The sequence below is a fragment of the Leptonychotes weddellii genome, chromosome 7 (assembly GCF_054177405.1).
Source record: "Leptonychotes weddellii isolate Sample4059 chromosome 7, ASM5417740v2, whole genome shotgun sequence".
NCBI lineage: Eukaryota > Metazoa > Chordata > Mammalia > Carnivora > Phocidae > Leptonychotes > Leptonychotes weddellii.
The window spans coordinates 53,705,779-53,729,369 of NC_138375.1; the positions used below are offsets into that span (position 1 = coordinate 53,705,779).

A 23,591-nucleotide genomic window follows, 5' to 3' on the forward strand; every position below is an offset into this window, starting at 1 on the left:
AATATCTAACACCGGCCTCCATGACAGCGAAACCGCCTGCCGGCTTCCATCCTCGGCAAAAGGGAAGAGGCTTGGGCAAGAACCAGCCCCATGTACAGATATCAATAGCAACAGCTCAAGCCTGGGAAGAAGAAAAATAAACCCCAGATGCCAATTCTAGCATCTTTTAAAGTAAGAGTTTAAAAAAAAATAAAAGAAAAAAAAGAGCTTAAAAGGATCTCAGTGTCTCTTTTAACATGTATCTAACGTGCTTTAAATAAAATAGCAAACATTTCATTAAGCATTGGAGACTTTTTCTTTGCAAGGTCGCAATGAAGTCAATTTACCAAAAAAAAAAAAAAAAAGAAGAAGAAGACTTTTCAAGAAAGGAGGTTGTATTATACTTACAATCGCTCCAGCTGCTTCAGATCCTGGAAGGCGCCTCTCTCGATGATGCTGACCTGGTTGTCTTCCAGATGCCTAGAACCACAGAAACAGCAGCGGTCAAGGACAAGGGGCCTCAGGGGTCCTGGCGCTAGGCTTCAGGCCCGGCAGGCAGGGCCACTCAGCCCCTCCCACAACACTCTGCCCTGCCCCTCACCCCCCAGCCAGGATCAGTCTGGTGGGACAAGATAATTCACATGCCAGCTTGGTGTCACGGTAACCAGGGTTTCGCCGCCTGCACACTTCTACCTGACAGATTGGTTTCCATGCCTCTATTTTAAGAATGTTCTCAGCAAATGTCCCCCCAAGCACTGCAGGATGTTGCACAGAAAAGGAAGAGGTAAAAGCTGCTTCTTATAAAAACCACACATATATTCAGCATCTCCTCCCTTGGAGCTCCCTCCTCTAGGGATGCAAAAATACTTCATTAAAAAGGGCCTCTCTGTGTACTCTGTCTCTGGGTCACCTACTAGAAAGGGTGACCCTACTGTTGGACAACTGCCTGTACTAGGAACTCTCCTCGCCCAGGGCCTGGCTGTTCCCAACGTGAGGGTGATGGTCACAAAAGCTAGTCTAGCCACAGTCTCTGCTGACCTCCAAAGTCCTCCATGCAGATGATTAAAAACCTAAACACTTTGCTTAAGTGAGGTTGTTTCAAGCATGTGGCATACCCTAAGAATTGAGTATACAATGAAACATTTGTTTCCCTAACTTAAAACACACACACACACACACACACAATGGCAGCTTAAATAGGATTAGCTAGGCTAAGGGAAACAATGAGGGAAGGGAAGCAATGAGGTTGCCCAGTTTCCATCCAGGACCAATCCTGCTGGCTGAATGAGACTTAAGGGGATGCAGTTGTGTTTGAAGGATGTGTCCTTGGAAGTTGGAGTTTAGGAAGGGCTGTGGGTGCCCCTGGATTACAAAGGAGGAGAGGTGCCCTGAGCACCTGAAGGAAAAACAGAAGGATGGAAGGCAGCTTTAAGGAAGGTTGGCCTTCATTTCAAAATGATTCCATCCATGCTTGCCCACCACCTCTGAGGCATTTCATAACCCCTGTACTTCTTGGGCTTAACACTTGGGTCCTTGTGTTTATTTTCAAGTCCATCGTCCCCACTATGCCTAGGGACTAAGAGGGTAAGAACTTCTGTTCGTTCTCATACTCCTTGCCCTACCACATTTGCCTAGCGCAGCAGCCACTTAATAAAGGCTTTTGAATAATGAAAAACTAAAGATGACTTGGGGCCACATAACATATTGATTTTCTATCAAGGGAAAGGCTAGTCTAGGACATAAGAAGTGTCTGACTCAGACGATCAGAGTGATAAGGGTATTTTGTTTGGGTTCAATGATATTTTACATTTTTTGTGAGTTTTTCACAAGTAACTAAAAATCAATATCACACACACACACACACACACACCACAAAAGAAACTCCTTTTGAAAATTCAGCTCCTGTGTTTCCAAATACCAATAATTGGTGGGAACTGAGTATGGGGTCAGGCAAGGCACACGGGCCCCTCAGTCTGCCTCAATCCTCACCCACTCCAGTTCATACATTCATGTCCCTCTGGCCCCTTACAACTTAACAGATACGGACATCATGGAGTAGGGAGGCTAAGAGACTTACCCAGGGAGAAATTATTTGGATAAAGTCATACAGCCAGCTAGGATAGACTCTTTAACCCCCCAGTCTGGTGTGCTTGTCAAATCTGGTGTAAAAACCCCTGTCCTGCTTTCTTACCAGCAGATGGTGTGGCACTGGGCTATCTAATCAACCTCTCAGGGACTCTGTTTCCTTATTTATAAAATTAAAAAAAAAATCTCATAAGTTCTTGTGAGGATAAAAATGGAATACAGTGTGTAAATTATCTAGTCCGGGATCTGGAATACAATTAGAGGCTTAATAAATGTTCTTTTTTCCTTCCCTTGTCTTTCTCTCTATTCTGCCATATGGCAAGGAGGGCCTTGGAATGCCAATAGACTCACACTAGCACATCTCGCTAAACAGGGAACCAGTTCAATATTAGTGACTAGGGATTTGTTGAGCTGGGTTTTTACTATCAGTCAATCGATCACAGTGCTTGTTGTTGTTAAGTTCCCAATTATAACAAGGAGCAACCCTAGAGTGACTGAGTGTGATATTCTTTTTTTTTTTTTTTTAAAGATTTTATTTATTCATTTGACAGAGAGAGTCACAGCAAGAGAGGGAACACAAGGAGGGGGAGTGGGAGAGGGAGAAGCAGGCTTCCCGCCAAGCAGGGAGCCCAATGCGGGGCTCGATCCCAGGACCCTGGGATCATGACCAGAGCCGAAGGCAGATGCTTAACGACTGAGCCACCCAGGCGCCCCTGAGTGTGATATTCTTGCTGGGTTTCTGAAGGATTTTAACTCCAATCTCCTATGATGAATTTTTTAGTTCCGTACTAATTAATCTAATACTACTAGCTTCTTTCAGAAAGGGGAGTCAAAAAATGCAAATATATCTGTATTAGATATCTGCCCCTTCTCTACTTTGCTCAGGCTCAGGGAGGCTAATTTTTATCACTTCAAGAAGCTTCTCTGACTCTAGTTTCCACTTGAGTAAGCCAATGGAAGTCACCAGCAGAAAATGAGATGTGGGATGGAGTGATATTCGGGGATTTGTTCCTACCTCCTTCCCTGCCAAGTAACTTCAGATTGACTGTGTCCCTCTACCTAAGACCCCAGATCCTGTCAGGCAGTTCCCTACCCTTTGTGGGCTCAAATAACCACTTCCTCTCACTGCTCCTTGAGGCCCAGAGCACTGTCATGGCTCCTTGTTGCTAGCCCCAGGAAACTGCACCATGTCTTCTTGGTTTCTCTTAACTTTGCCCACACCTTTATAAATAATTCTTTATTCAGTTCTCCTTATTTGTCCTGAGTGAGTGTCATCTCTTTCCTGCTGGAGTCCTGGCTGGTAAGGTAGCTAAGGGTCCCTCTCTAGATCTACTTCCTAGACCTATCAGAGACCAGCCTAGTACCTGACTTTTAAAGGTGCAATAAATAATCAACATCTGATGAATGAATGAATGAATAAAGAAACTGTGAACCTTACATCCAGACTTCTAGGCTGAGATGCAGTTCAGGAGCTTGGGATAATGCCATTGATGTCACTGTCATTTTACTGACCAGATAGATGCAGGAGGTCAGGGATCCAGGAAAGGTTGGATGCCCAGAAGGGCTGTCCATGAGTCTGTTCTGAGTTAGAGACATACAGACTGTGTTCAGCTCTTTTGGCATTGTTATTTTTTTAGTTTTAACACTGGATCAGAATTGGAAATCACCCCATGTGATGATGGCTGGGGAGGAGTTTAACTCTTTTATTAACCCCATTTGGGATAAAGCTGGCTCCCACATTGTGGGCACAGCAGAGTTCTTGCAACAGACTACTAAGAAAGGGAATATAATTGATAACACCAGAAGAGATCTTTTCCTTCCTGGGAGAAAGAACTGTTATGGGCAATTCTTATATCTTCTCCTTGAATGTACTTTATTTGGGGAAAATTGCCTTTGGATGAGACCAAAGTTCCCCAATCTCCATTTTATCTGCTTTTGCCCATTCACCTGCACTGTATTAACAGTTCTGCATGGAAATAGGTGGCAAGCTCAAATTATTCAAGACTATTGAGTCTTTTCTGGCTTCACTATAAATTGTAAATAAGAAACAGATACAGGGAATGTGCCAAGGTGTGATGAAAGCTTTTCAAAAAAGATAGTTGTCTAGGTTACTCAGCTAAAAAGAATAGATTGGGAGAAAATATGGTTTAAATGTCTGGGTATTTTACTGGTGTGAGAAAGCATTTCAGCTATCCCACCTAGCAGATTCTTTCACAGTAATAAAGGACCACTTGAATGGGATTGTCTTTGAGTTGATAAGGAAGATAATGAAACACAATATATTAACAGAGTCTATAAAGGGGGGAAGGGGGAGTGTTTTGGTGTTGCTTATCAAAATAAGAAGAATGTGCCAATTAAACGAATGATAAACTGGAGTCAAAGGAATGTTTTGTAGACCATCCAGAGGATATTAATACAATCTTTTGTGATTATTTTAAACTTTCTATTTGCAGAGAGCAGATATGGAAGTAGGAATTTTTATTAGCCTTTCTGATGTAATGGTAAGAAAATCAAAGAGTTTTCTTTTCTGACTTGGTTAGAAAATGAAGCATTAGGTGAAATTTGTGACTCATATGAAAGGAAATCTCTCACAGATGCAGGGGGGAAAATGGAAACAAAGAGAGAAGTTAAATGTTTGTTTTTTAAGCTGTCAGATGACCTGCAATCAGGAGTTTACCGTCTCTATCTCTTCAATAAAAGTTACTCTAAAGCTGAGCCATGGAATTCCCTCAACCCATCCCAGTCTCAATTCTGTCCCACACACATCTCATGAGAGCTGCCAGTCATTTGACATACACGAGACTGCTTAGGGCAAAAGACTCAGCAGAGGGTAGAGGCTCCCCCTTCGGCCCCCACCACCTTCCTCCTGAGGATGGTGAGAGGAGTGTGAACATGCCACATCTGGAGAATATATCAAGGGGAAAACATCTGCTATCTGGAGGCCCAACATTCAGATCCTAGTGTCCCCACACACTAGTGTTCAGGGAAACTCAGGTAAACCACTTATTTGCACATCAGGGCTGCATTTTTAAGATGGGTAGACTATTGCTTCCTGGTTTTTAAAATTTCTGTAATGCAAATGGACAGCAGCTCTGCACAGAGGTTAGAAAACACACGTTCTGGGTTCTGACTTCTCCTTAGCATAGTTACCTGCCATGTGAAGCTGGGACAACTTAACCAACTGTGCCTGTTTCCTCTGGGCAGATAGGGGTTAATAACCACATAACACAGAGCTTGATCTGCAATAGGTACCATATATACGTTGGTTATCATCACCATTGTCACCACGATCTACTTCTCAGTCAGAAAAGCAATGCTACGCAAGTAATATTCCACAAGTTGCAGTGAGAATAAACAGACTTCATGAAAATGATAAAACCATGAAGCATTATACGTGCAACTGTGAGAATTAGGAGGACTTCTGACTATTTGTTATGGGTGGAATTATATCCCCCCCCCAAATTCATATGTTGATGTCCTAATCCCCAGGCTATCATAATGTGACCTTATTTGGAGATATGGTCATCACTGAGGTAATTCAGTTAAAATGGGGTCATTAGGATGTGCACTAATCTAATATGACTGGTGTCCTTATAACAAGAGAAAATGTGAACAGAGACTGCATAGAAGGAAGACAATGTGAGAGACTCAGGGAGAAGACAACCATCTAGAAACCAGGGATTTCTGAGGCTACCAGAAGCTAGAAAAGGTGCTGGATCAGAGCCTCCCTCTCAGGATCGCCCTCAAAAGGAACCAACCCTGTTGCCACCCTGACTTTGGTTTTTTGGCCTCAGAAACTGTCAGACAATAATTTTTGTTAAGCCACCCACCGTGTGGTCCTTTGTTACAGTAGCCCTCCTGAACTAGTATACTATCATTCCTTAACTTAGAGATGAAAAAACTGAGGCCCAGAGAGGTATAGTGATTCACCCAAGATCACATGCACAGTTAATTTTGATGCAGGACCAGAACCTGGTACTTCTTGTTCCTACAATAAAATTCTTTGTGTTATAATGGGCTATTAGCAAAAAGAAGGAGGTGGCTTCAGACACCAAGACTTTAGCTGCTGCTTCTAGCAGGGATTTGCCAACCAAGATTCCATGACACAATAGACACCAAGGCACTGGCCAGACTGCCCAGACGGTGCTCCAGGTGTGGAGTCACACTTGGGGGCGAAATCAACCTCTGAGTAAAGTAGCAAAGAGGCTCCAATTGCTCCTCTCTTGTATCTCTAAATATGTCAGACTTGCCAATGGACAAGCATTTAGGCACATCCTTATCACTCACAGACTCAGGGATGGGTGAAGGTGTTCAATATGTAGCAAGGAAACCTGATGTTCCTTGCTCCCCTGTTGCATCAATACCCATCTCAAATTTTGCTACCTGTCTGTACAGCTGTGGGTGTACAACAGGGGCCCTGACCCTGTCTGACTCTCTCCCTCCCTTCTCCCCTCCTCTTCAGTAAGCAACAAGATAAATAGCTTTTGTGCTGATTGCTCTTTTAATGCACAGGCTGGAGAAGAAATTATAATCTCTATGGAAGAGTAGCCTGGTTAGTCAAGCTGACATTGCTATCATCCTAGAAGCTGGGCATGTTGATTTATTCATGTAGAGCCTTCTGTTTTCCCTGTCACTGGAACTGACTTCTTCCACTGGTCTAGCCCAGCCGGCAGCATGGAGACACAGAATGAGATACCCATGAAAACCTGGGTCTACTAATGAAGGGTTTTCTGTTGAAGAATGGTAAATTCCTGTCACCCAGGGCATAGGGGTGTAATGTCAGGCCAGCAGAACATTTTCACAAGGCCAAAGAGCTGAAAATGAAAATGCGTCGAAGAGCCATGTATTACTTACAAGACTCGGAGATTCTTCAGTCCAGCAAAGTCCATCTTGGTGATCCTGGTAATATTATTTCTGTCCAGGTCACTGCAATAGAGAGCAAATTTGGGTCAGATTTTTTTTGCAGGTTACACTTATGGTCTATTCAACCCAGACTGGCTTGAAGGAATGTTGCTTGTCAAGCAGAAGGTAATTCCAATGATTAATATCATCCCCTGAGCATGCCCAACCAACCTTAAAGATACTGTTTGGAATAAGCTACCCATTATGTATGTAGTAGAGCCCTGCTATATTTAGCTGCCTGGCTTCTGTTGCCCCTTCTTTGGGTAACAACTTTTTCTTTGGAAGTTCCCTCCCCCAACTCTCAGACCATGTCACATAAGTGAGGCTTACCCCTCTTCCCAGATCCAGGAAAGTATACATGACTCAAATTCCCAATAGCTCTCTCTCCCCACTGGGTTTCCAAGCTGTTCAGCATTGCCAGAAACCATCTTGCCGCCATGTAGAAAGAGTTTTCCAGAGTCAAGGAGAGACTGATTCCTGGTGCTAGCCTATGAGTATGTGGATCTACCCATGCCTAAAGCCAGGTACTTCTGCATTTTGAAATTATATGAGCCAATCTATCCCATCTCCCTTATATTTTGTCTTAAAACAGTTTGAGTTGAATTTTCTATCACTTGAAACCAAAAGAATCTTAACTGACTTTGGTACCTACCTAGGTATTTATTTTCCACCTGGTTTGCAAACTCCCTGAGGGCAAAGGTAATACCTCATTTAACTTCCATAGCTCAATCTAGAGAGTATGTGCCTGGCACAGAGTAGAGGGAACTTTGCTAATTTCATACATTAGGGAAAGACACATGCATTGCTCCTGCCTCAACTAGTAGGTTTACGCTCCTAAAAATGATCCCAAAGAGAAGAATTTGCTACGGAAGAACTGAAAGCATTATGGTGGTATTTGTGTTGGGGAGAAGGGACACCATGGGTATTAGAAAACCAGGGTTAGAGAAAACCAAAGTCAAGAATGAACCTATGAACAACTATAAATATATTCTGTGTTCACTAACATTATCTAAGACTAGATGCAAAAAAAAAAAAAAAAAAAAGACCACGAATAATATGTTACAGTTCTTAATAATGGATGCTGAATGACTAATTCCTATCTACCATACCTTCTTGAGAAATTTTCAGGGTTCTGGCCACATTGGAGTTTCAACAAGTTACTTGTAAACTGGCTTTTCTCTTTTCCTGAACATTCAGGAACTAAGGAGGCCATTTTCTCCATGACAGATCCCCATCCACACAGTCACTACTTCTAACATTTTCCTAGCCAGGGCCTAAAGTTGCCATCCTGCAGTCATGTCTCAGAGGGACTTGTGAGCTCTACAGCTGTGTTAAAAGGAACAGGGAAACAGTCTTCAGATTCTAGCACTTTATATGAAGAGGATTATTCTCCTGATACTGAAAATAATACCAAAATAAAAATCAAGTGAGTCCTTGGTTAATCTCACCTGGGAACCACCTCCCTTCCTCATCCAGTTTTCCACTACCTAAAACAGCAATCAAGTTGTTTCTTAACTAGCCTGTGATGGAGAGAGGTAGTATATAGACTTCTCAGACTCAGCTGAGTGCTAGTAAAGGAAGAGCAAGAATTACACAGGGAAATAAAGAAAGGTTGCCTGTCTGAGGATCAGACAGCAGCACACAGATGGGAATGTGTGCATGCTCATACTCACCCTGAGTATTCTTCTCAACTCCTGTCTCAATGGGACTGATGTTTGGGGACACTGAAAACTACAGATATGACAATGCAACTAAGGGTTTAATTACCAGGACCCAGCATGGTATCTCAGCAGCTTGTGCTGGTGACTGTGGCACCAATATTTTCAATTAATATTTATTACGTGAAGGGGCACAAAGTGTGCTGCTGCAAGGCTGAGGACGTGGTGAGGGTAGGGGGGAACAGGTTGTGGGGTTGCCCCAGGCACACAGTCCCTGTTTGGGAGGCAGAGCCTCAGGGACAAGCAGCCCTGAGTTTGAGCCCCTGCCCTGCCACCTGCTGAGTGAGCTATGGGCAGTTCACTTCATTTCTGAGGCTCCGCTTCTCCATCCACAAATGGAGGGTGATCACCTCAAGCTCAAAGGTTTTTGTGAAGGTCAAATGAGATGACACATATACAGTGCTTCCCCGGCACTTGTTAGAGACTCAATCATGGCAGCTATTATTACTATCATTAGTTGAACTACAGCCTTCTTACCTGCACCCGCCACTTCCACCCTGAAATTTCAGTGCATCAAGAGCAGTTGCCTGCACCGCCCCAAACTCTGTCCCTACAGATGAATCCTGGGATCTCCAGGAGACTATCTTCCTGTAGATGTAAAAGGGGTGCATTTTGTGACTAGTAAGTAGTAAGATGGTGCCACAAGCAGCCCCCTCATGCTGCCCCTCCCTCTCACATTTCTTTTTTTTTTCTTTAAAGATTTTTAATTTATTTATTTGACAGAGAGAGACACAGCGAGAGAGGGAACACAAGCAGGGGGAGTGGGAGAGGGAGAAGCAGGCTCCCCGCGGAGCAGGGAGCCCGATGCGGGGCTCGATCCCAGGACCCTGGGCTCATGACCTGAGCCGAAGGCAGGCGCTTAATGACTGAGCCACCCAGGCGCCCTGCCTCTCACATTTCTAAGACACCTATTTCCAAATCTCCCCCTGCCCTGCCAGCACACACCCTGCCCGACTGCCAGGAAGGAGGTCAGGAAGCACGTTCCTGGGCTCTGAGGTGAGACAGGTCAGGGTTCAAATCTCTTCCCTACCCCCGACTCCCAGCTGTGTGAGTTTCAGTATTTTAGCTTTTCTGAGCCTCCCTGCTTTATGTAAGCCTCTCCTACTTGCAACCTTGGAATGGCAAGAAGCACAAAACCTTGACTGCAAGTATGCTTGGCTGAAAACGGGACTTAATTAAATGGGCACTGTGAAGAAGCTGCACTACCTCATGTACCCATTGCTCCCCTAGCCCCCGTGGTCCCAGTCCAGGCTACTCTGGAACTTCAGCCTGACTTCTTAGCCATCAGCTTCGGCCTTTGAGGGAATCAGAATCAGTATATCTTAGCCTCGCAGATGGTTCAGACGGTGTTCTGAACCATCTGCAAGCATGATCCCTAGATGGGGAGCCACTGCAGTTCTAGTGGTGGAGTAGGTAAGTGGAGTGGTATTGAAACATGTCTGCAAGTTGTTTCATTGACAAGCCTGCCGTGGAGAGGTGGAGTCTATGTTCCTTTCCCTTGAAAGTGAGCAGGCCTTATGACTGCTTAGACAAGCCCGGGGCAGGAATGATGCTGTAGAATTTCTGAGGCTGGATTAGAAAAGGCAGTAAGCGACTGCGTGGCTCTCTCTTGAAGCCCTGAGCTGCCATGTTGGAAGACCAGAAGGCCTATGGTCACCACTGGTAAGACCATGTGAGCCCTGAGCTGCCATGTTGGAAGACCGGAAGGCCTAGGGTCACCACTGGTAAGACCATGTGAGAGGACCACAGAGAGACAGAGACAGGGAGAGAGGGGGAGGTGCTGGAGGAGCCCCGGCAGTTCCACCCTGGCTGTTTGATTCTTTCCAGCATAGAGGTCAGGCACATAAGTGCAGACACCTTTGAGATTCCAGCTCCAGCTACCATCTGGTTATGACTTATGAGAAACTCTGAGCCAGATCACCCAGCTGAACTACTCTTGAATTCCTGCCCACAGAAACTGTGAGGGAGAATACTAAAATGAGCACTGTCTTAAGCCATTAAGTTTTGGAGTGATTTGTTTGGCAACAAAAGAGAGATGGAAGAGAAAGATACCTTTTGAATGTTTAACTTCCTCTTAACAATGGAACCTCCTTCACATGACTCTCAATGGCATGTCCTTTCTGTGCTTGCCTGTCACCCCTGAGATCCTCAGTCCTGTCATTATGGTCAAATATGGCTCACAGGGGCCAAAAACACCCTGTCATTCTAGGAATGAAGTGAGAACCAGACCTTCTCTCAGGTTCTCAGGAGTAAAGACTGCATAATTAGGGTTGCCCATCTCTCCAAGTGAGCCTTAGGATACCATGAGAATCACCTTGGTGTTATATTAATAATCGCAGTAGTGGGTACCCTTCATTGAACATTGTGGCAGAGACCGGCAAGTTGTCCAGCAAACCATTTTCCCTCAGTCTGGTTACACAGATAGCATACATTTCTCAGCTTCCCTGGCAGGGAGGTGCAACCATGTGACTGAGTTCTCACTATTACATGGGCAGAGGCAATATATGCTGCCCTCAGGCCTGACCGATAACACTTCCTGCCCAATCCTTCATGATCTTTTTCTTCCCTCTGCTTGGGCTGAATTCAGTAAGTCCAGGGGAGGACTCCAAGAATGGCAGACAGAAAGAGCCGGAGTCCTTGAATGACTGCATGGAATAGAGACCTTCCCTCCCCTTTCCCTCCATTTACCTATATAAAACTCAGACACATTCAAAAAATAATTCTTAAAGCCACTGAAATTTTGGGCCTATTTGTTATAGCAGTCTACACTGACAAATGCAATATCTTTGAGTCAGGATCTTTCCATCTTTTTTTTTTTTTCTTTCTCTTTGCAACAGTTCTGAAACGTAGGTATTATTATCTTCCTTAAACAGATAAAAATACTGCAGATAAGCCTTAATAAGAGCTGATGTTTGTTGGGCCCAGACTATGCACTAGGCACTGTGCTAAAAACTGTATGTTCATTTTCTCTTATTCAGACAGCAATCATATGTGGTAGATACTATTACTATCCCATTTTTCACATGAGGAAGCTGAAGCATAATTTCCCCAACCCCAATCCAGCTTAGATTTTACCAATAAAGCAACTTGCCATGAAGTCACACAACCAGTAAGTGGCAAAGGCTGGGATGTGAACTTGGGCTCTCTGAATGCAGAGGACATGTTTTTTATCACATCATGCTCCCCATCTATAGCTAGACTCTAAGCATTTTCTACTACATCAGGTTAACTACTGACTGAAAGAAAAAAATCAATGAATAAATGAATAAATAAATAGAATAGAACAGTACAGAATAGAATTTCCCATCCCACCTTGAGGAAAGCAAAGGGCACTCCTGGTGGTTTCACTGCTTCCCACTCTAGGCAAGATGGCCCATTTCCTTTTCTGTCTCCCAGTGAGGTTTGGGCCAGTGGGGGTGCTGAGACCCTCTGCAAGCTTTCAGAGGGGTGCTTTCCTGCTGTTTTTGCCCATGTCTGGTTTCTGCCATGTTGCTCATCAGCTACCAGATTGCCTATATAAACAAGCATCACCATGGTAATCTCCCACATTATTTTTCCCTATCCCAATCAGTGAATCATAAACCAATGCTGAGAGTCACAGCTTTGTGGTATTTTCACATCTGTTTGACACCTTGGGTGGGGTGGGGATGATGAGGAATTCAGAACAACACTGGAAAAAATGGAACAAAAAATGTTCTGGGGCAGGCCACTATCCCTAACTTGGCACATGTATATTCACATTCTTCTTTTGATTCATTCTGTGGCATTCCAGCAAAATGTTCTTTTTGCTGTGACACATCTGGGAAGAGGGAGCAGTAAAAACAGGGTAGTGTGAAAAAAGGGCTTCAATACCAAACCCAGAAGATGTAGATTTGAGTCCCCTCTTCCTTCTTAGCTGGGTGACTTTGGGAACATCACTTAAACTTGTTTAACCCCAGTTGTTCGTATTGTTGTTGAGACTTTTATAAAATACGACCAAGAACACCAGCTCTACAGGATTACCATGAGGCTCAAGAGATAAATTATGTGAGGAAGTACTTTCTAAACAGCAATTGGAGTAATTAATTTTTCACTCACAGCCAACAACTTGAAGGGAGAGGATGCAGAGGCAGAAGTTAGGACTGGTGTCAAAACAAGATGCTTCTCTATGATGGTGCAACCTATAGAGTTAGAGACTACACCATCAGTTCAGATCAGACTTTAAGACCACCTGCCCCATACAGCAAGTTTATATAGAGTATGGTCTTCCGGGTTTCAGGAAAGAAGATATCTCAGTCTAAGGTAAACTTGGAAGGGCTGCTTTACAATGAAGTAATTCCCTAATACAGGCTTATATAAGCAGAGATTAGTAGTTAACTCATGCTGGACATGATGTACTTGTGATGGGTAGGAAGCTGGATGACATGACCTATAAAGTCCTGATAATATTAAGATCTACAATTCTTGTATTTTGGGGGCCCAGAACCAAGGGGGCTTAAAAATATTGCCTCAGTTTGGAGTCTAGTTGAGGAGATGGACTGAGACTTACAAGCTACTTAGAGAACAATGTAAAAATATATAAAATTAGATGTTAAGAGATGTGGTCTAGATTCCATGGAGAGTGAGCAATCAGAGATTTGAGTTAGCTGTGAAAACGGGAGCTCAGAAGACCTGGAGCAAATGAGAAGGAAGTATATTGTGATGCGGGGGTGACAACAGGGGCCACGATGGGGATCACAGAGAAGTGAAGGGTCTGAGGACAAGGACAGCAAGCTTCTGAACAAGGATGGTGTGATGGATTCACGTTCAAAATCTCAAAGCCTAATCTGGGGAATTTTGCCTAGTAAAGTGGTAAGAGGAGACAGAATTAAGATGTCTTGTGGTCCAGCCTGACCCCTTGTTTACCACCAGCAAAGAAGAAGTTCCAATCACATCAGAATAAATTAGTGAAGGGGCTTTAGTCTCCATTTCAGTTATTCACTCTCTACGCCGGGAAGGCTAACCTGAATGGACCACATCACAAGGCTGGCTGCTGTGCCCTTCTGCTTCACTTTGAGTTAAGCAGGAGATGGGGGAAAAGGAACAGAGTGAGGAGAGTGTATTTATTCTCCTGGTTCCCTCCCTGTGAGGTCACTCAGGTTAGCTAGTGTCTCCACCAAAGGTCATGACTCCTCTTCATGGCTAACCACTTCCTGGTTCCAGAACAGTGCCTTCTCTAATCTCTTCTGGCTCAGGGGTAGTAACAGCTCTACTGATTCTAGTCCTGGTTCCCTGAACCACAGCCAACTACTGAAATAGTCCCTTTGTAAATCAATCTTCTTTACATAATCCTAATTTGAGTTTTTCTACCTATTTTCATTTTCTGACACCTTGGGTGGGGTGGGGAGGATGTCATTCATTCATTCATGTCATTCATTCAATAAATTATCTTAACCACTAAGTTTCAGGTACTATACTAAATGCTGGGACACAGCTGTAAACAAGACTGGCATGGTCTCTGACATTGAGCAAGCATAGTGGGGAAGAAATAAATAAAGGGTCAACTCCCACAGACTGTGCTAAATGGTCTACAATAAGTGTTGTTGAACTTTTTCTGTAAAGGGCCAGATAGTAAATAATTTAGGTTTTGTCAGCCATATTTTTTTATGACAACTATTCAACTCAGCTCTGTAGCATAGACAATACACAAACTAATGGGTATGGCTGTGCCCCAATAAAACTTCATTTGCAAAACAGACTGAAGGCCAGATTTGGTCTGGGAGGTATAGTTTACAGACTCCTGTTCTATACTGGGTCAGAGCCATAAACAAAAGCTTATGGGAGGGTATACCAAGTTTTAAGGGTCAGGAGAAGCTTCCAGGAAAAGGTAGTATTTTAATTGAGACTTCAAGACTGAGTTGGCCATAGCTAGGTTGGTTGGCATGGGAATATGTGAGAGAGAGAAAAAGGATTCTAGGTAAAAGAAGCAGCATGTATAAAAGCCCAGAGTCATTGCTTTAGGATAACTGCAAGATTTGTTTGGCTGTTAAAGCATGTTACAGGGGAAAGCAGAACATTCCTTCTTTCAGTCTCTCCTTCCTCCCTTCCTCTTTCCCTCCCTCCCTCCCTCCCTCCTTCCTTTCTTCCTTCCTCCCTCTTTCTCTTGCTCTCTTCATCCTTCCTTTATTCCTACAATAGGCCTTTATTATACACCTACTCTGGATCTGGTGCTGTGTTTATGGCTAGGGATATCACGCTGAACAACAACAAAAACTGTTCCTTTCAGGGAACTTTTATTCTCTTGGTGAGTGTGGCAGACAGACTCTAGGGTGGCTTACATGATCCCCGTCTCCTGGTATTAGCACCCTTGAGTAATCCCTACTCCTTGAGCAAGGCAGGACCTACTGATTTGCTTCTCATCGATATAGTATGGCAAAGGTGACCGGATGGCACTTCTGTGATTATATTATATACAAGTATAATGCTCGTCCTGCTAGGACACTCTTTCCCTTGTTATCTATGATGAGCAAGTGACCATATTAGGGAGGCCCACATAGCAAGGAACTGAGGGCAGCCCCCACAAACAACCAACAAGGAACTGAAGACAACCACCAAGAGCCTGAAGTCTTTAATCTAACAGACTGCATGCAATTCTGCCAATAACCTCAAGAGCTTAGAAGTACATCCATCCCAGTTGAGCCTTGGGTGGTCAGGAGAGACCTTTGGTCTGAGACTTGAAGGGAAAGAAGGAACCAGACAAGGGGAGAGGCTGAAGGGAGACATTTCCAAGTACAGGAACAGAATCACAAAGGTCCTGAGGAGAGAAAGTACTGGAGGGTCTAAGCAACAGAAAGGCCTGGTGATTGGAACAGAGTATCACCAAATAGGATCACAGAGGCAGGTGGCACCCAGACTATGGACCATCCAGGGGGGCAGCTTTCATGCCTTTAGCACTCAGAACCAGAGGAGAGGTCAAGCAGGGAAGTAACTGGTTTAACAGCCCTCAACCTCTTTCCCCTGACATCAAACCTGCCCCCTACAACCAGATTCATTTCCCCCAAATGCCAATGTCTTTCACAGTGCAAAGCACTGCAGCCAGGTGGGACTCATGACTGTTCTTAGCTTGCCTCATTTAATTCTTTCTTCTTTCAGTCCAAAGACCTTTACTGAGCACCTTCCAGATTTGGGACTTGGCTAGACACTCCATTGACACTTACGTTCCTGCTACTTGCTGGCCTCTAAAGCCCTCAACATCCTTTCTCCATCCAAATCCTACCACTACGTTGTGGGTTGAATTGTGTCCCCCCAAAAGATATGTTGAATTCCTAACTGCCTGTACCTGTAAAAGTGACCTTATCTGGAAATAGGGTCTTTGCAGATGGAATTAGTTTGAAATGAGGCCATTAGGATGGCCCTAATCCAATATGACTAGAGTCCTCGTAAGACAACGAGACAGAGACACAGGGAGAATGCCAGGGGACACCAGAAGGAAGACACTGGAGTGAGGCAGCTGCAAATCAACGAATGCCAAGGATCGCCAGCCACTTCCAGAAGCTAGGAAGAGGCAAGGAAGGATCCCCCTCTGCTACAGACTCCAGAGTGAGCATGGCCATACTGACTCCTTGATTTCGGACTTCTAGCCCCAAGAAGTGTGACACAATGCATCACTGTTGATTTAAGCCACCCAGTCTGTGGTACTTTGCTACGGCTGCCTCACGAAACATAACGGCCTCTCTTCAGGCTTTGTGAAGGCCCCCCCACCCCACCAAGCCTCCTCTGTGCAGTTTTCCCAGCCTCTCCATCCTGCACTGATCTCTCCCTTCTCTGAATTTCTGAACTTCTGCATCATTTAGCCTCTGCACAATCCATTTTGGCCTTTCATCACATTTCCTTCCACCTCGTGTGTGCTGCCTGTTTCCTGTGTGTTTGCCTCGTCTCCCAAAGGAGTGTGAAGCTCTGTGGGAGCCAAAACCACAGATCATACTCCCCTCACTTCCTCCCAGACACCTTGGATGAAGTGAGGTCCCTTGGAGACACTCAGAGAAATGTACACTAGTATTCTCTGGATGCTGGGGCAGAGTTTTGTTGTTTTTTCTTAAATATTTTACATTTTGTTTCTTAGGACTGTCAATGTTTTCCACAGTAAATATGTATTACTCACGCACTCTCCCCTTTCCCCGCCAAAATGTTGAAAGAAGTGGCCCAGTTGAAATAGGACTCTTCTCATGGCTAAAGTGACCAGCAGAGCTGAAGCCATTTAAAGACCTGGACATCTGGCCAAAAGAAGATGTTCTTTGATGGGCCCAAGGGCAATTCTTAGAAGCTGCTCAGATGGCCCTACCCATATGGGTGTCTTCCTTTCTTTGCTGTCTCTCCCCAGTCACCCATTCATCTTCCCTGATGGAAGAGAGAAAGCAGTATGTGTTCAAGAATCACCAAATCACCACCCCACTAGGTCTCACGCAGCCACATTTCACCATGGATCCCCCTCATAGAGCTTCCATCTCATGTCTTACTGCACAACAGAGACATTACTGAATTATTCTCTGACTTTTTCACTTCATCCTCATCGGGTACATAACCACATATAAGTTTAAAAACACATACACGCATTCAGGAGAGAAATGACTGAATTTGATTTAAAAAACTGGCTTCACACTACCTCAGTTGTTTGGGAACTAAGCCTCCTGGGCTAAATTTCTGGCTTGGCAACACTCTTGCATATATAATTTTACACCTGCAAAAGTTTGCAGCCAGTGCTTTGCAGACAGCTACCTGCAGGGAGGAGAACAGCCAGACAGAGGGGCAACCTGGATGGTTGGGTGTGGAGGTGGTGAGGGCTCTGTAAGGAGGAGGGGAGAGCGTGGGTCTCCACTCTTCCTCTCCTGCTGCAGGAGGGCTCCCCGCTGGCCCCTGTCTCGCTCTGTTCAGTTTCATCCTTCAGCATGAAGGGCATAGAGGGGACATATCTAGCTCTTTGCTGGAGGCAGTAGAGGAGAACTTGCAAACTCGTAGCCCATGGGCCAATTCTGACATGTTTAGTCTGGTCCTCAGTATGACTTTAGCATTTACAAACTAATTGCCAATTTGGAAGCATTTCACATACAAATCTGGAATTCTAGATTGTCTCTAAAAAATCAGATGATCAGACCCCCTGGACTTTCATGGCCACTGGAAACTGGAGCTAAAAGGCAACTGCCCATTTTGGACAAGGTATGGACTTTGCCATTCATTAGTCCCATTCATCAGCTTCCCTCACTTATGCCACCTGCTTGGTCCTTACAGGCACTGGAGTTTGAGATCTCTGCTCCAGAGCATAATGCTTAAGAAAGCAAGTGCTAGAATCAGATAGCCTGGGCTCAAATTTTATCAGACAGCGGTAATGGTTTTGGGCAAATTCCCTAAGTTTCTGTTTTCTCACCTGTAAAATGGGTATAATAACAGTACCCACTTCCTAGGATGTTATGAGGGGTAAATGAGATGATAAAGTGATTTAGCACAGGGCTGGTCATGTAGTACATACTCAATAGGTAATTACCATCAATTTGTTGATTATTATTCATACAAAATGTGAGCACAGAAAGATACAGAATAGGTTAATGGGAACTCAGTGCTTAACTAACCTTGAAGGGGCATGGAGTCTAATCCACAGCTCTTTCCCCCAGATCTTCCTAGTCCACTCAGTCACATCCTTCAATCTCTCCCTTCATGACAACCCCCAGACTATTCTAGCCCTGAGTCTCAGAAAACAAAAAAATAATAAAAAAAAAAATACATCATTCCCAAATTCTTCCTATGATGACTTAAGGCAACTTATTTCTTTCTGAGCAGTAACCTCCAGGTGACAACTATCAACCCAAAAGGGTTCAGTCTATATGTGCACTTTATCATGCCCAGAAATCTCAAACCCTTCCAAATTCTTCCCAGAAGTCCCATTCTTAAAACCCTTCTCCACCCTATATATGAGAGCACCTAAAAAAAAAAAAAAAAAAAAAGCTCCACAAATCCCTGGGAATTAGGAGACCAAAATCTCAAAAGAGATTGGAGTCAGCCTTTGAAAATGGGTCAAGAAATGTTGGGCACATGATATGACAGGAACAATGCTATGGGTTCACCAAACCATTTCATTTTTCTCTTAGGTAAACAGCAAGATTAAATTTACTGGCACCGCTTGTATCTAGGTGGGACCATATGACTGATTTCTGATTAAAGAAATGTAGATGGAAGTGATATAAACCATTTCCAGGCAAGGCCATAAAACATCCTTCACATTATACTCTCTTCCCTTGTCTTCCTCGACATGTATAGAACATGTGTCAAAAATGGTGGTGTCCTATAATGGAAGGAACCTGGGTTCCTGAGAGACCATATGGATCATAGCCAGACCACCTGAACTGGACTCTGGTATAAGGAAGTAATACAGTGTTATTGTTTTGCCACTGTTACATCTGGATTTATTTGTTTCTGTGGCATAGCCTTATCTGTGCTGACTGATACACACGACAGTTTGGCAGAGCGGGAAAGAAAGGCCTAGAAGCTAAACATCCATGATTTTTCTCTATGCCCTATTTCTAACCCATAGCATGATCTTGGAAAAGCTACCCACCCCCAATCTTTAAAAGGAGGAAAACGAACTGACTGATTCCCCCAGGGTCAGAATCTCACTGACCCTGAACTCTTACCCATGAAAATTCTCACAGGTTTTGAACTCCATCAACACACTACCTTAAATTATGTTTTTAAGAAGGCTACCTAAGTTCTAGTCAACAGAGGTAGAAAAGCTGCTGCCAGCCCACATTACAGTCTAAATAAATATCTGCGGAGTGAGTAATTATTATGCAAGAACCAACGTGTGTTGGGTGTTTACCATGTGCCAAGCACTATTCTAAGTACTTCACATTCAGTGCCTCTTGTAATCCTTACAACCACCCTACAAGGTTGATGCTATTATTAGCCCCATTTTATGAATGAACAAATGCAGGCATAGGGAACTTAGGACCCTTATGTATGATCACAAGCTGATAAGTACACCAGGAGCACTTCTATCTAGATAGTCAGATGTCAGAGCCTTGCAATCAACTTGCAAGAAATAAATATAGAGTCCTGAAGGGTGAAAGGCAAACTGAAATGATCTGATTAGAGAATTTCCTTAACATACCCCAAATTTTAGCTAAACCAATTAACTCCAACTGCTTGGGAGTTGTGGCCATATACGTTTGAATCCCCAGGGTCCAGCACAATGTCTGGCACATAAAAAGCACAAATAAATATTTTGTTGAATGACTGAATGTTCTGAACCTAGTTTTTTATCAACACGTTTAACTGAGTTACATTTGCCTTTCATTGACAATGCCTTGAGACCCAAAGTCAATGTTAGTATTTCATTTGTACCAATAAATCTGAGCACCAGTTGGAAGTGGAGTGATCATATAATTTCTCATCCAAACTTGAATGTTTCTGTGAGTCAAAGGGGATGCCATTAATGATTTTAGTATATGTGCTGCCGAAGCGAGCACAACCTTTAATGATTATATCAGGAAAAGAGGCAGAAGTTGGGACTGTTCTGAGCAAATCAGCACATATGGTCATCCTAGCTAGGGCCACAATAACCTACAATAGAGGTGAGTGATAAAGGGAGTACTCACAAGGGGGCCTGACTGTCCACAATGTCTTTGTTCTTAAGGAATGTCTCTTCTTGTCTACTTCAAAGTCTATACTATTTGCGGGACATGTTGTGATTAAGTGTCATTCTCTGAATGGTGCACATCTCCAAACCTGACAGCCATGGAGCCCACTCAGTATTAACTTTTAATATAGGTGCAGCAATCACTTTAAGAAAACAGGAAGGAGCAGCCCAAGGAATGCAATGATTGCTGCAGGAATATAAACATGGATCGCATTGGAACAGACGACATACTTTGTATAAACACTAATAAAGTGAGTTCAGGCTGAGCTGTGACTTTAAAGGAAATTCTTCCCCATAAACATGTCCTGCCATGCCCTAATAACTCTTTAATTTGATGCACATTTGGGAAGGATGATGCGAAGTAATCACAGAATAATGTTAAGGTCTGTTGCGAAGGAGGAGGGGGTGGAATGTGATGCAACTTGGAGCTAACACCATCCACCAGAGAGTTGGCTCCATTGCTCATTTCACACATGGAGGGAATTTGCTGAGTGACATGCAGGAAATCAGAGACAGGTCTTTGCAGGTTCAGGACAAGAAAATTCTGGGTGTCATCTGATGGCACCATAGAAGACTCCTGGCCTGTCCATTTCTGGCCTGCTTTCTCTTGCTGGAGACAGCAAGAGTGGCTTTCACTTGTATGTAGGCTCTCTACTTCCTAGAGCAAGGCTCTTCAAATCTCAACTAGAGTATATGCTCCTTGAGAGCAGAGAACACTTCATATATATCTGGACATCACCTGTGGGGCTGACGTGGCCCTGTATCCCTGCAAGGAAGCAGAATGGCACAGAGTTGATGACAACCAGACCAGGAGCTGCAGCCTCAGGGCTTACGACACAGTTCCATAAATAATTGTATAGTTGGGGCAAGTCACTCTGCTCATCTGCAAAGGGGTTAATAGCACCGACTAAACCTCAGTAGGCTTTGGAGATGATAAAATATCCAAGAGAAGGGCTTTGTAAATTAAAAGAGAGTTGTACAAATATAGGAAATTATAACTGCTGGAAAGCATAATACTAATTAATAACAATAACAGTTTGACATGTATTGAGTTCTCACTATGTAGCAGGCATTATTCATCTCCTTTACATGCTCACAGCAATTCTAAGAGGTAGGTACTATTATTATCCCCAATTCACAGAAAACAGCTCCCTAGAGGTTAAGTAACTTTCCCCAGTTCACACATCTAAGTATTATCTACAAGGTAATGATTCTGGAGGGCAGGCTGGATTGTCAGGGCTCCCTGCTCTCTGCTCCTCTATGTCCCAGGGAAGTGAAGGAATTAAAGGAATTGAATCTGTCTACTTTATCATGAACAACTAGAGGGCAAGGTTTGTGTGGGACTTCCCTCCAAATGTCCAGGATCCATCAAAGAAAGGGGAAATTGAGGTTTTTGGATCAAATGACTATAGCTCCTCCCTTACCCAGACACTCTTACTTCTATACGAACTCTTGGAGTCCATGCCCAACAGCATCATCATGCTTCTCTCCTTTCAGCAAGGCAATAGGCCTCAGCCTTGTGCCCTGGCTGCCTCCAAGTATAGCACAAAGAGCTCATCTATCGGGGCAGGTCCCCCACATCCACCAGGCTCATTTCAAGCACCAGGCCTTTGCTCAGGCAAGTCTCGCATTTGTAATGTCCTCTCCCATGGACCACAATGAATGCAGCTATCAGGAAGCTGGGTTGAGGAATAGGGACTTTTTCCAATAGTGTGCTGAAGAAGAGGAGCTGGAAAGAAAGAGGATGTCTTTATAGTAAGCCACTGAGACAGCGATGGACCCACCAACCCCTTTCAGGCGGGAGCCACTCTCCCCCATCTGGCACTGATAAAATGCCTAGGGACAAGAACTAGGTTGGGATAGAGAAGGACTCATCTGATTCTCCAACCAGTCCTGCATGTCCAGACCCAAAGAGGCAAATATCCCTTTCATCATTCATGAAACCATATCTTGCTTATTATGACAATTTAAAAAACTTCTCTGATTATTCCTTTGAGAATCCAATTTGTTTCCTTTGTAAAGAGGAAACAATTCTCTTCTCAGTTTGGGAGGTGGGGACATTCCATTTATCTTCGGGGGAAATCTGTTTCCTATTACGAATCACGTTCTGTAGGTCTATTTGCAAAGAATAAATCTCTGCACTTCATGTAGAAAAAAAATTCTCTTTTCACTGTTCTACAAAAATCCCTGAAAGGAGGCTCCTGCCCTCTTCTAGCACTTGTGACAAAGACTGGATTTCCAACCCTTGCTTTGAGAAAAGGGAACTTTGTACTCATTCTCTGAAAATCAGCAGTATCCCAGAATCATCTAGTATACCTGAGAGAAAGACTACCATGCAGTTATTCGTTCAGTCAGCATTTATGGATGAAGACTGAGGGTCAGAATCAAGAGAGATCCTGGGAAGGCATGGATTTAAAATAAATACCTAACCCTCCAAATCCCTGTGCTCTAAGACAGAGGTCAGCAAGCTATGGCCCACAGGCCAAATCAAGCCCACTGCCTGTTTTTATATGGCCCATGAGCTAAGAATTGTTTTTATATTTTTAAATGGTTGAAAAATCAAAAGAAGAATAATATTTCATGACACATAAAAATATATGAAATTCAAATTTCAGTATCCATAAATACAGTTTTTCTGGAACACAGCCACAACTCTCATCCATTTATAGATTGTCTATGGCTGCTTTCGTGCTACACGGGCAGAGTTGAGTAGTTGCTATTGAGACTGTATGGTCCCCAGGGCCTAAATATGTACTATGTGGTCCTTTACAGAGAATGTTTGCTGACCCCTGAACTAGGAGTTTACATATCCCAGTAAGGTTCGAAAATAAGGAAATGTTAGTGTTATAACTCAATGTTTGTGTCTCCCCAAAATTCTTATGTTGAAGCCCTAACCCCCAGCATGATGATATTTGGAGGTGATGCCTTGGAAGGTAATTATGTTTAGATGTTATCATGAGGGTAGCGCTCCATGATGAGATGAGAGCCCTGTAGGAAGAGGAAGAGACATCAGAGTACTCTCTTCCGCATGTGAGAACACAGAGAGAAGGCAGCCATCTGCAAGCTGGGAAGACAGCTTTCATTAGAACTCAACCATGTTGGTTTTCTAGTTTTCATGAGTATTTTTATAGCAGCAATGTCCACAATAGCCAAACTGTGGAAAGAGCCAAGATGTCCATCGACAGATGACTGGATAAAGAAGATGTGGTATATATATACAATGGAATATTATGCAGCTATCAAAAGGAATGAGATCTTGCCAT

General features: G+C 43.7%; 1 protein-coding gene across 2 annotated transcripts in view; it reads right to left on the reverse strand.

Annotated features, from left to right (window-relative positions):
- Window positions 1-23,591, reverse strand: part of SLIT3 (slit guidance ligand 3) — a 592,271-nt gene that overhangs the window by 539,520 nt on the left and 29,160 nt on the right. For both annotated transcript variants that reach the window (XM_081826287.1, XM_081826286.1), the window contains exons 2-3: window positions 6,919-6,990; window positions 388-459 (exon numbers count right to left, since the gene is read on the reverse strand). In XM_081826287.1, coding sequence (XP_081682413.1) covers window positions 388-459; window positions 6,919-6,990 — 144 coding nt within the window. The remainder of the gene's footprint in view (window positions 1-387; window positions 460-6,918; window positions 6,991-23,591) is intronic.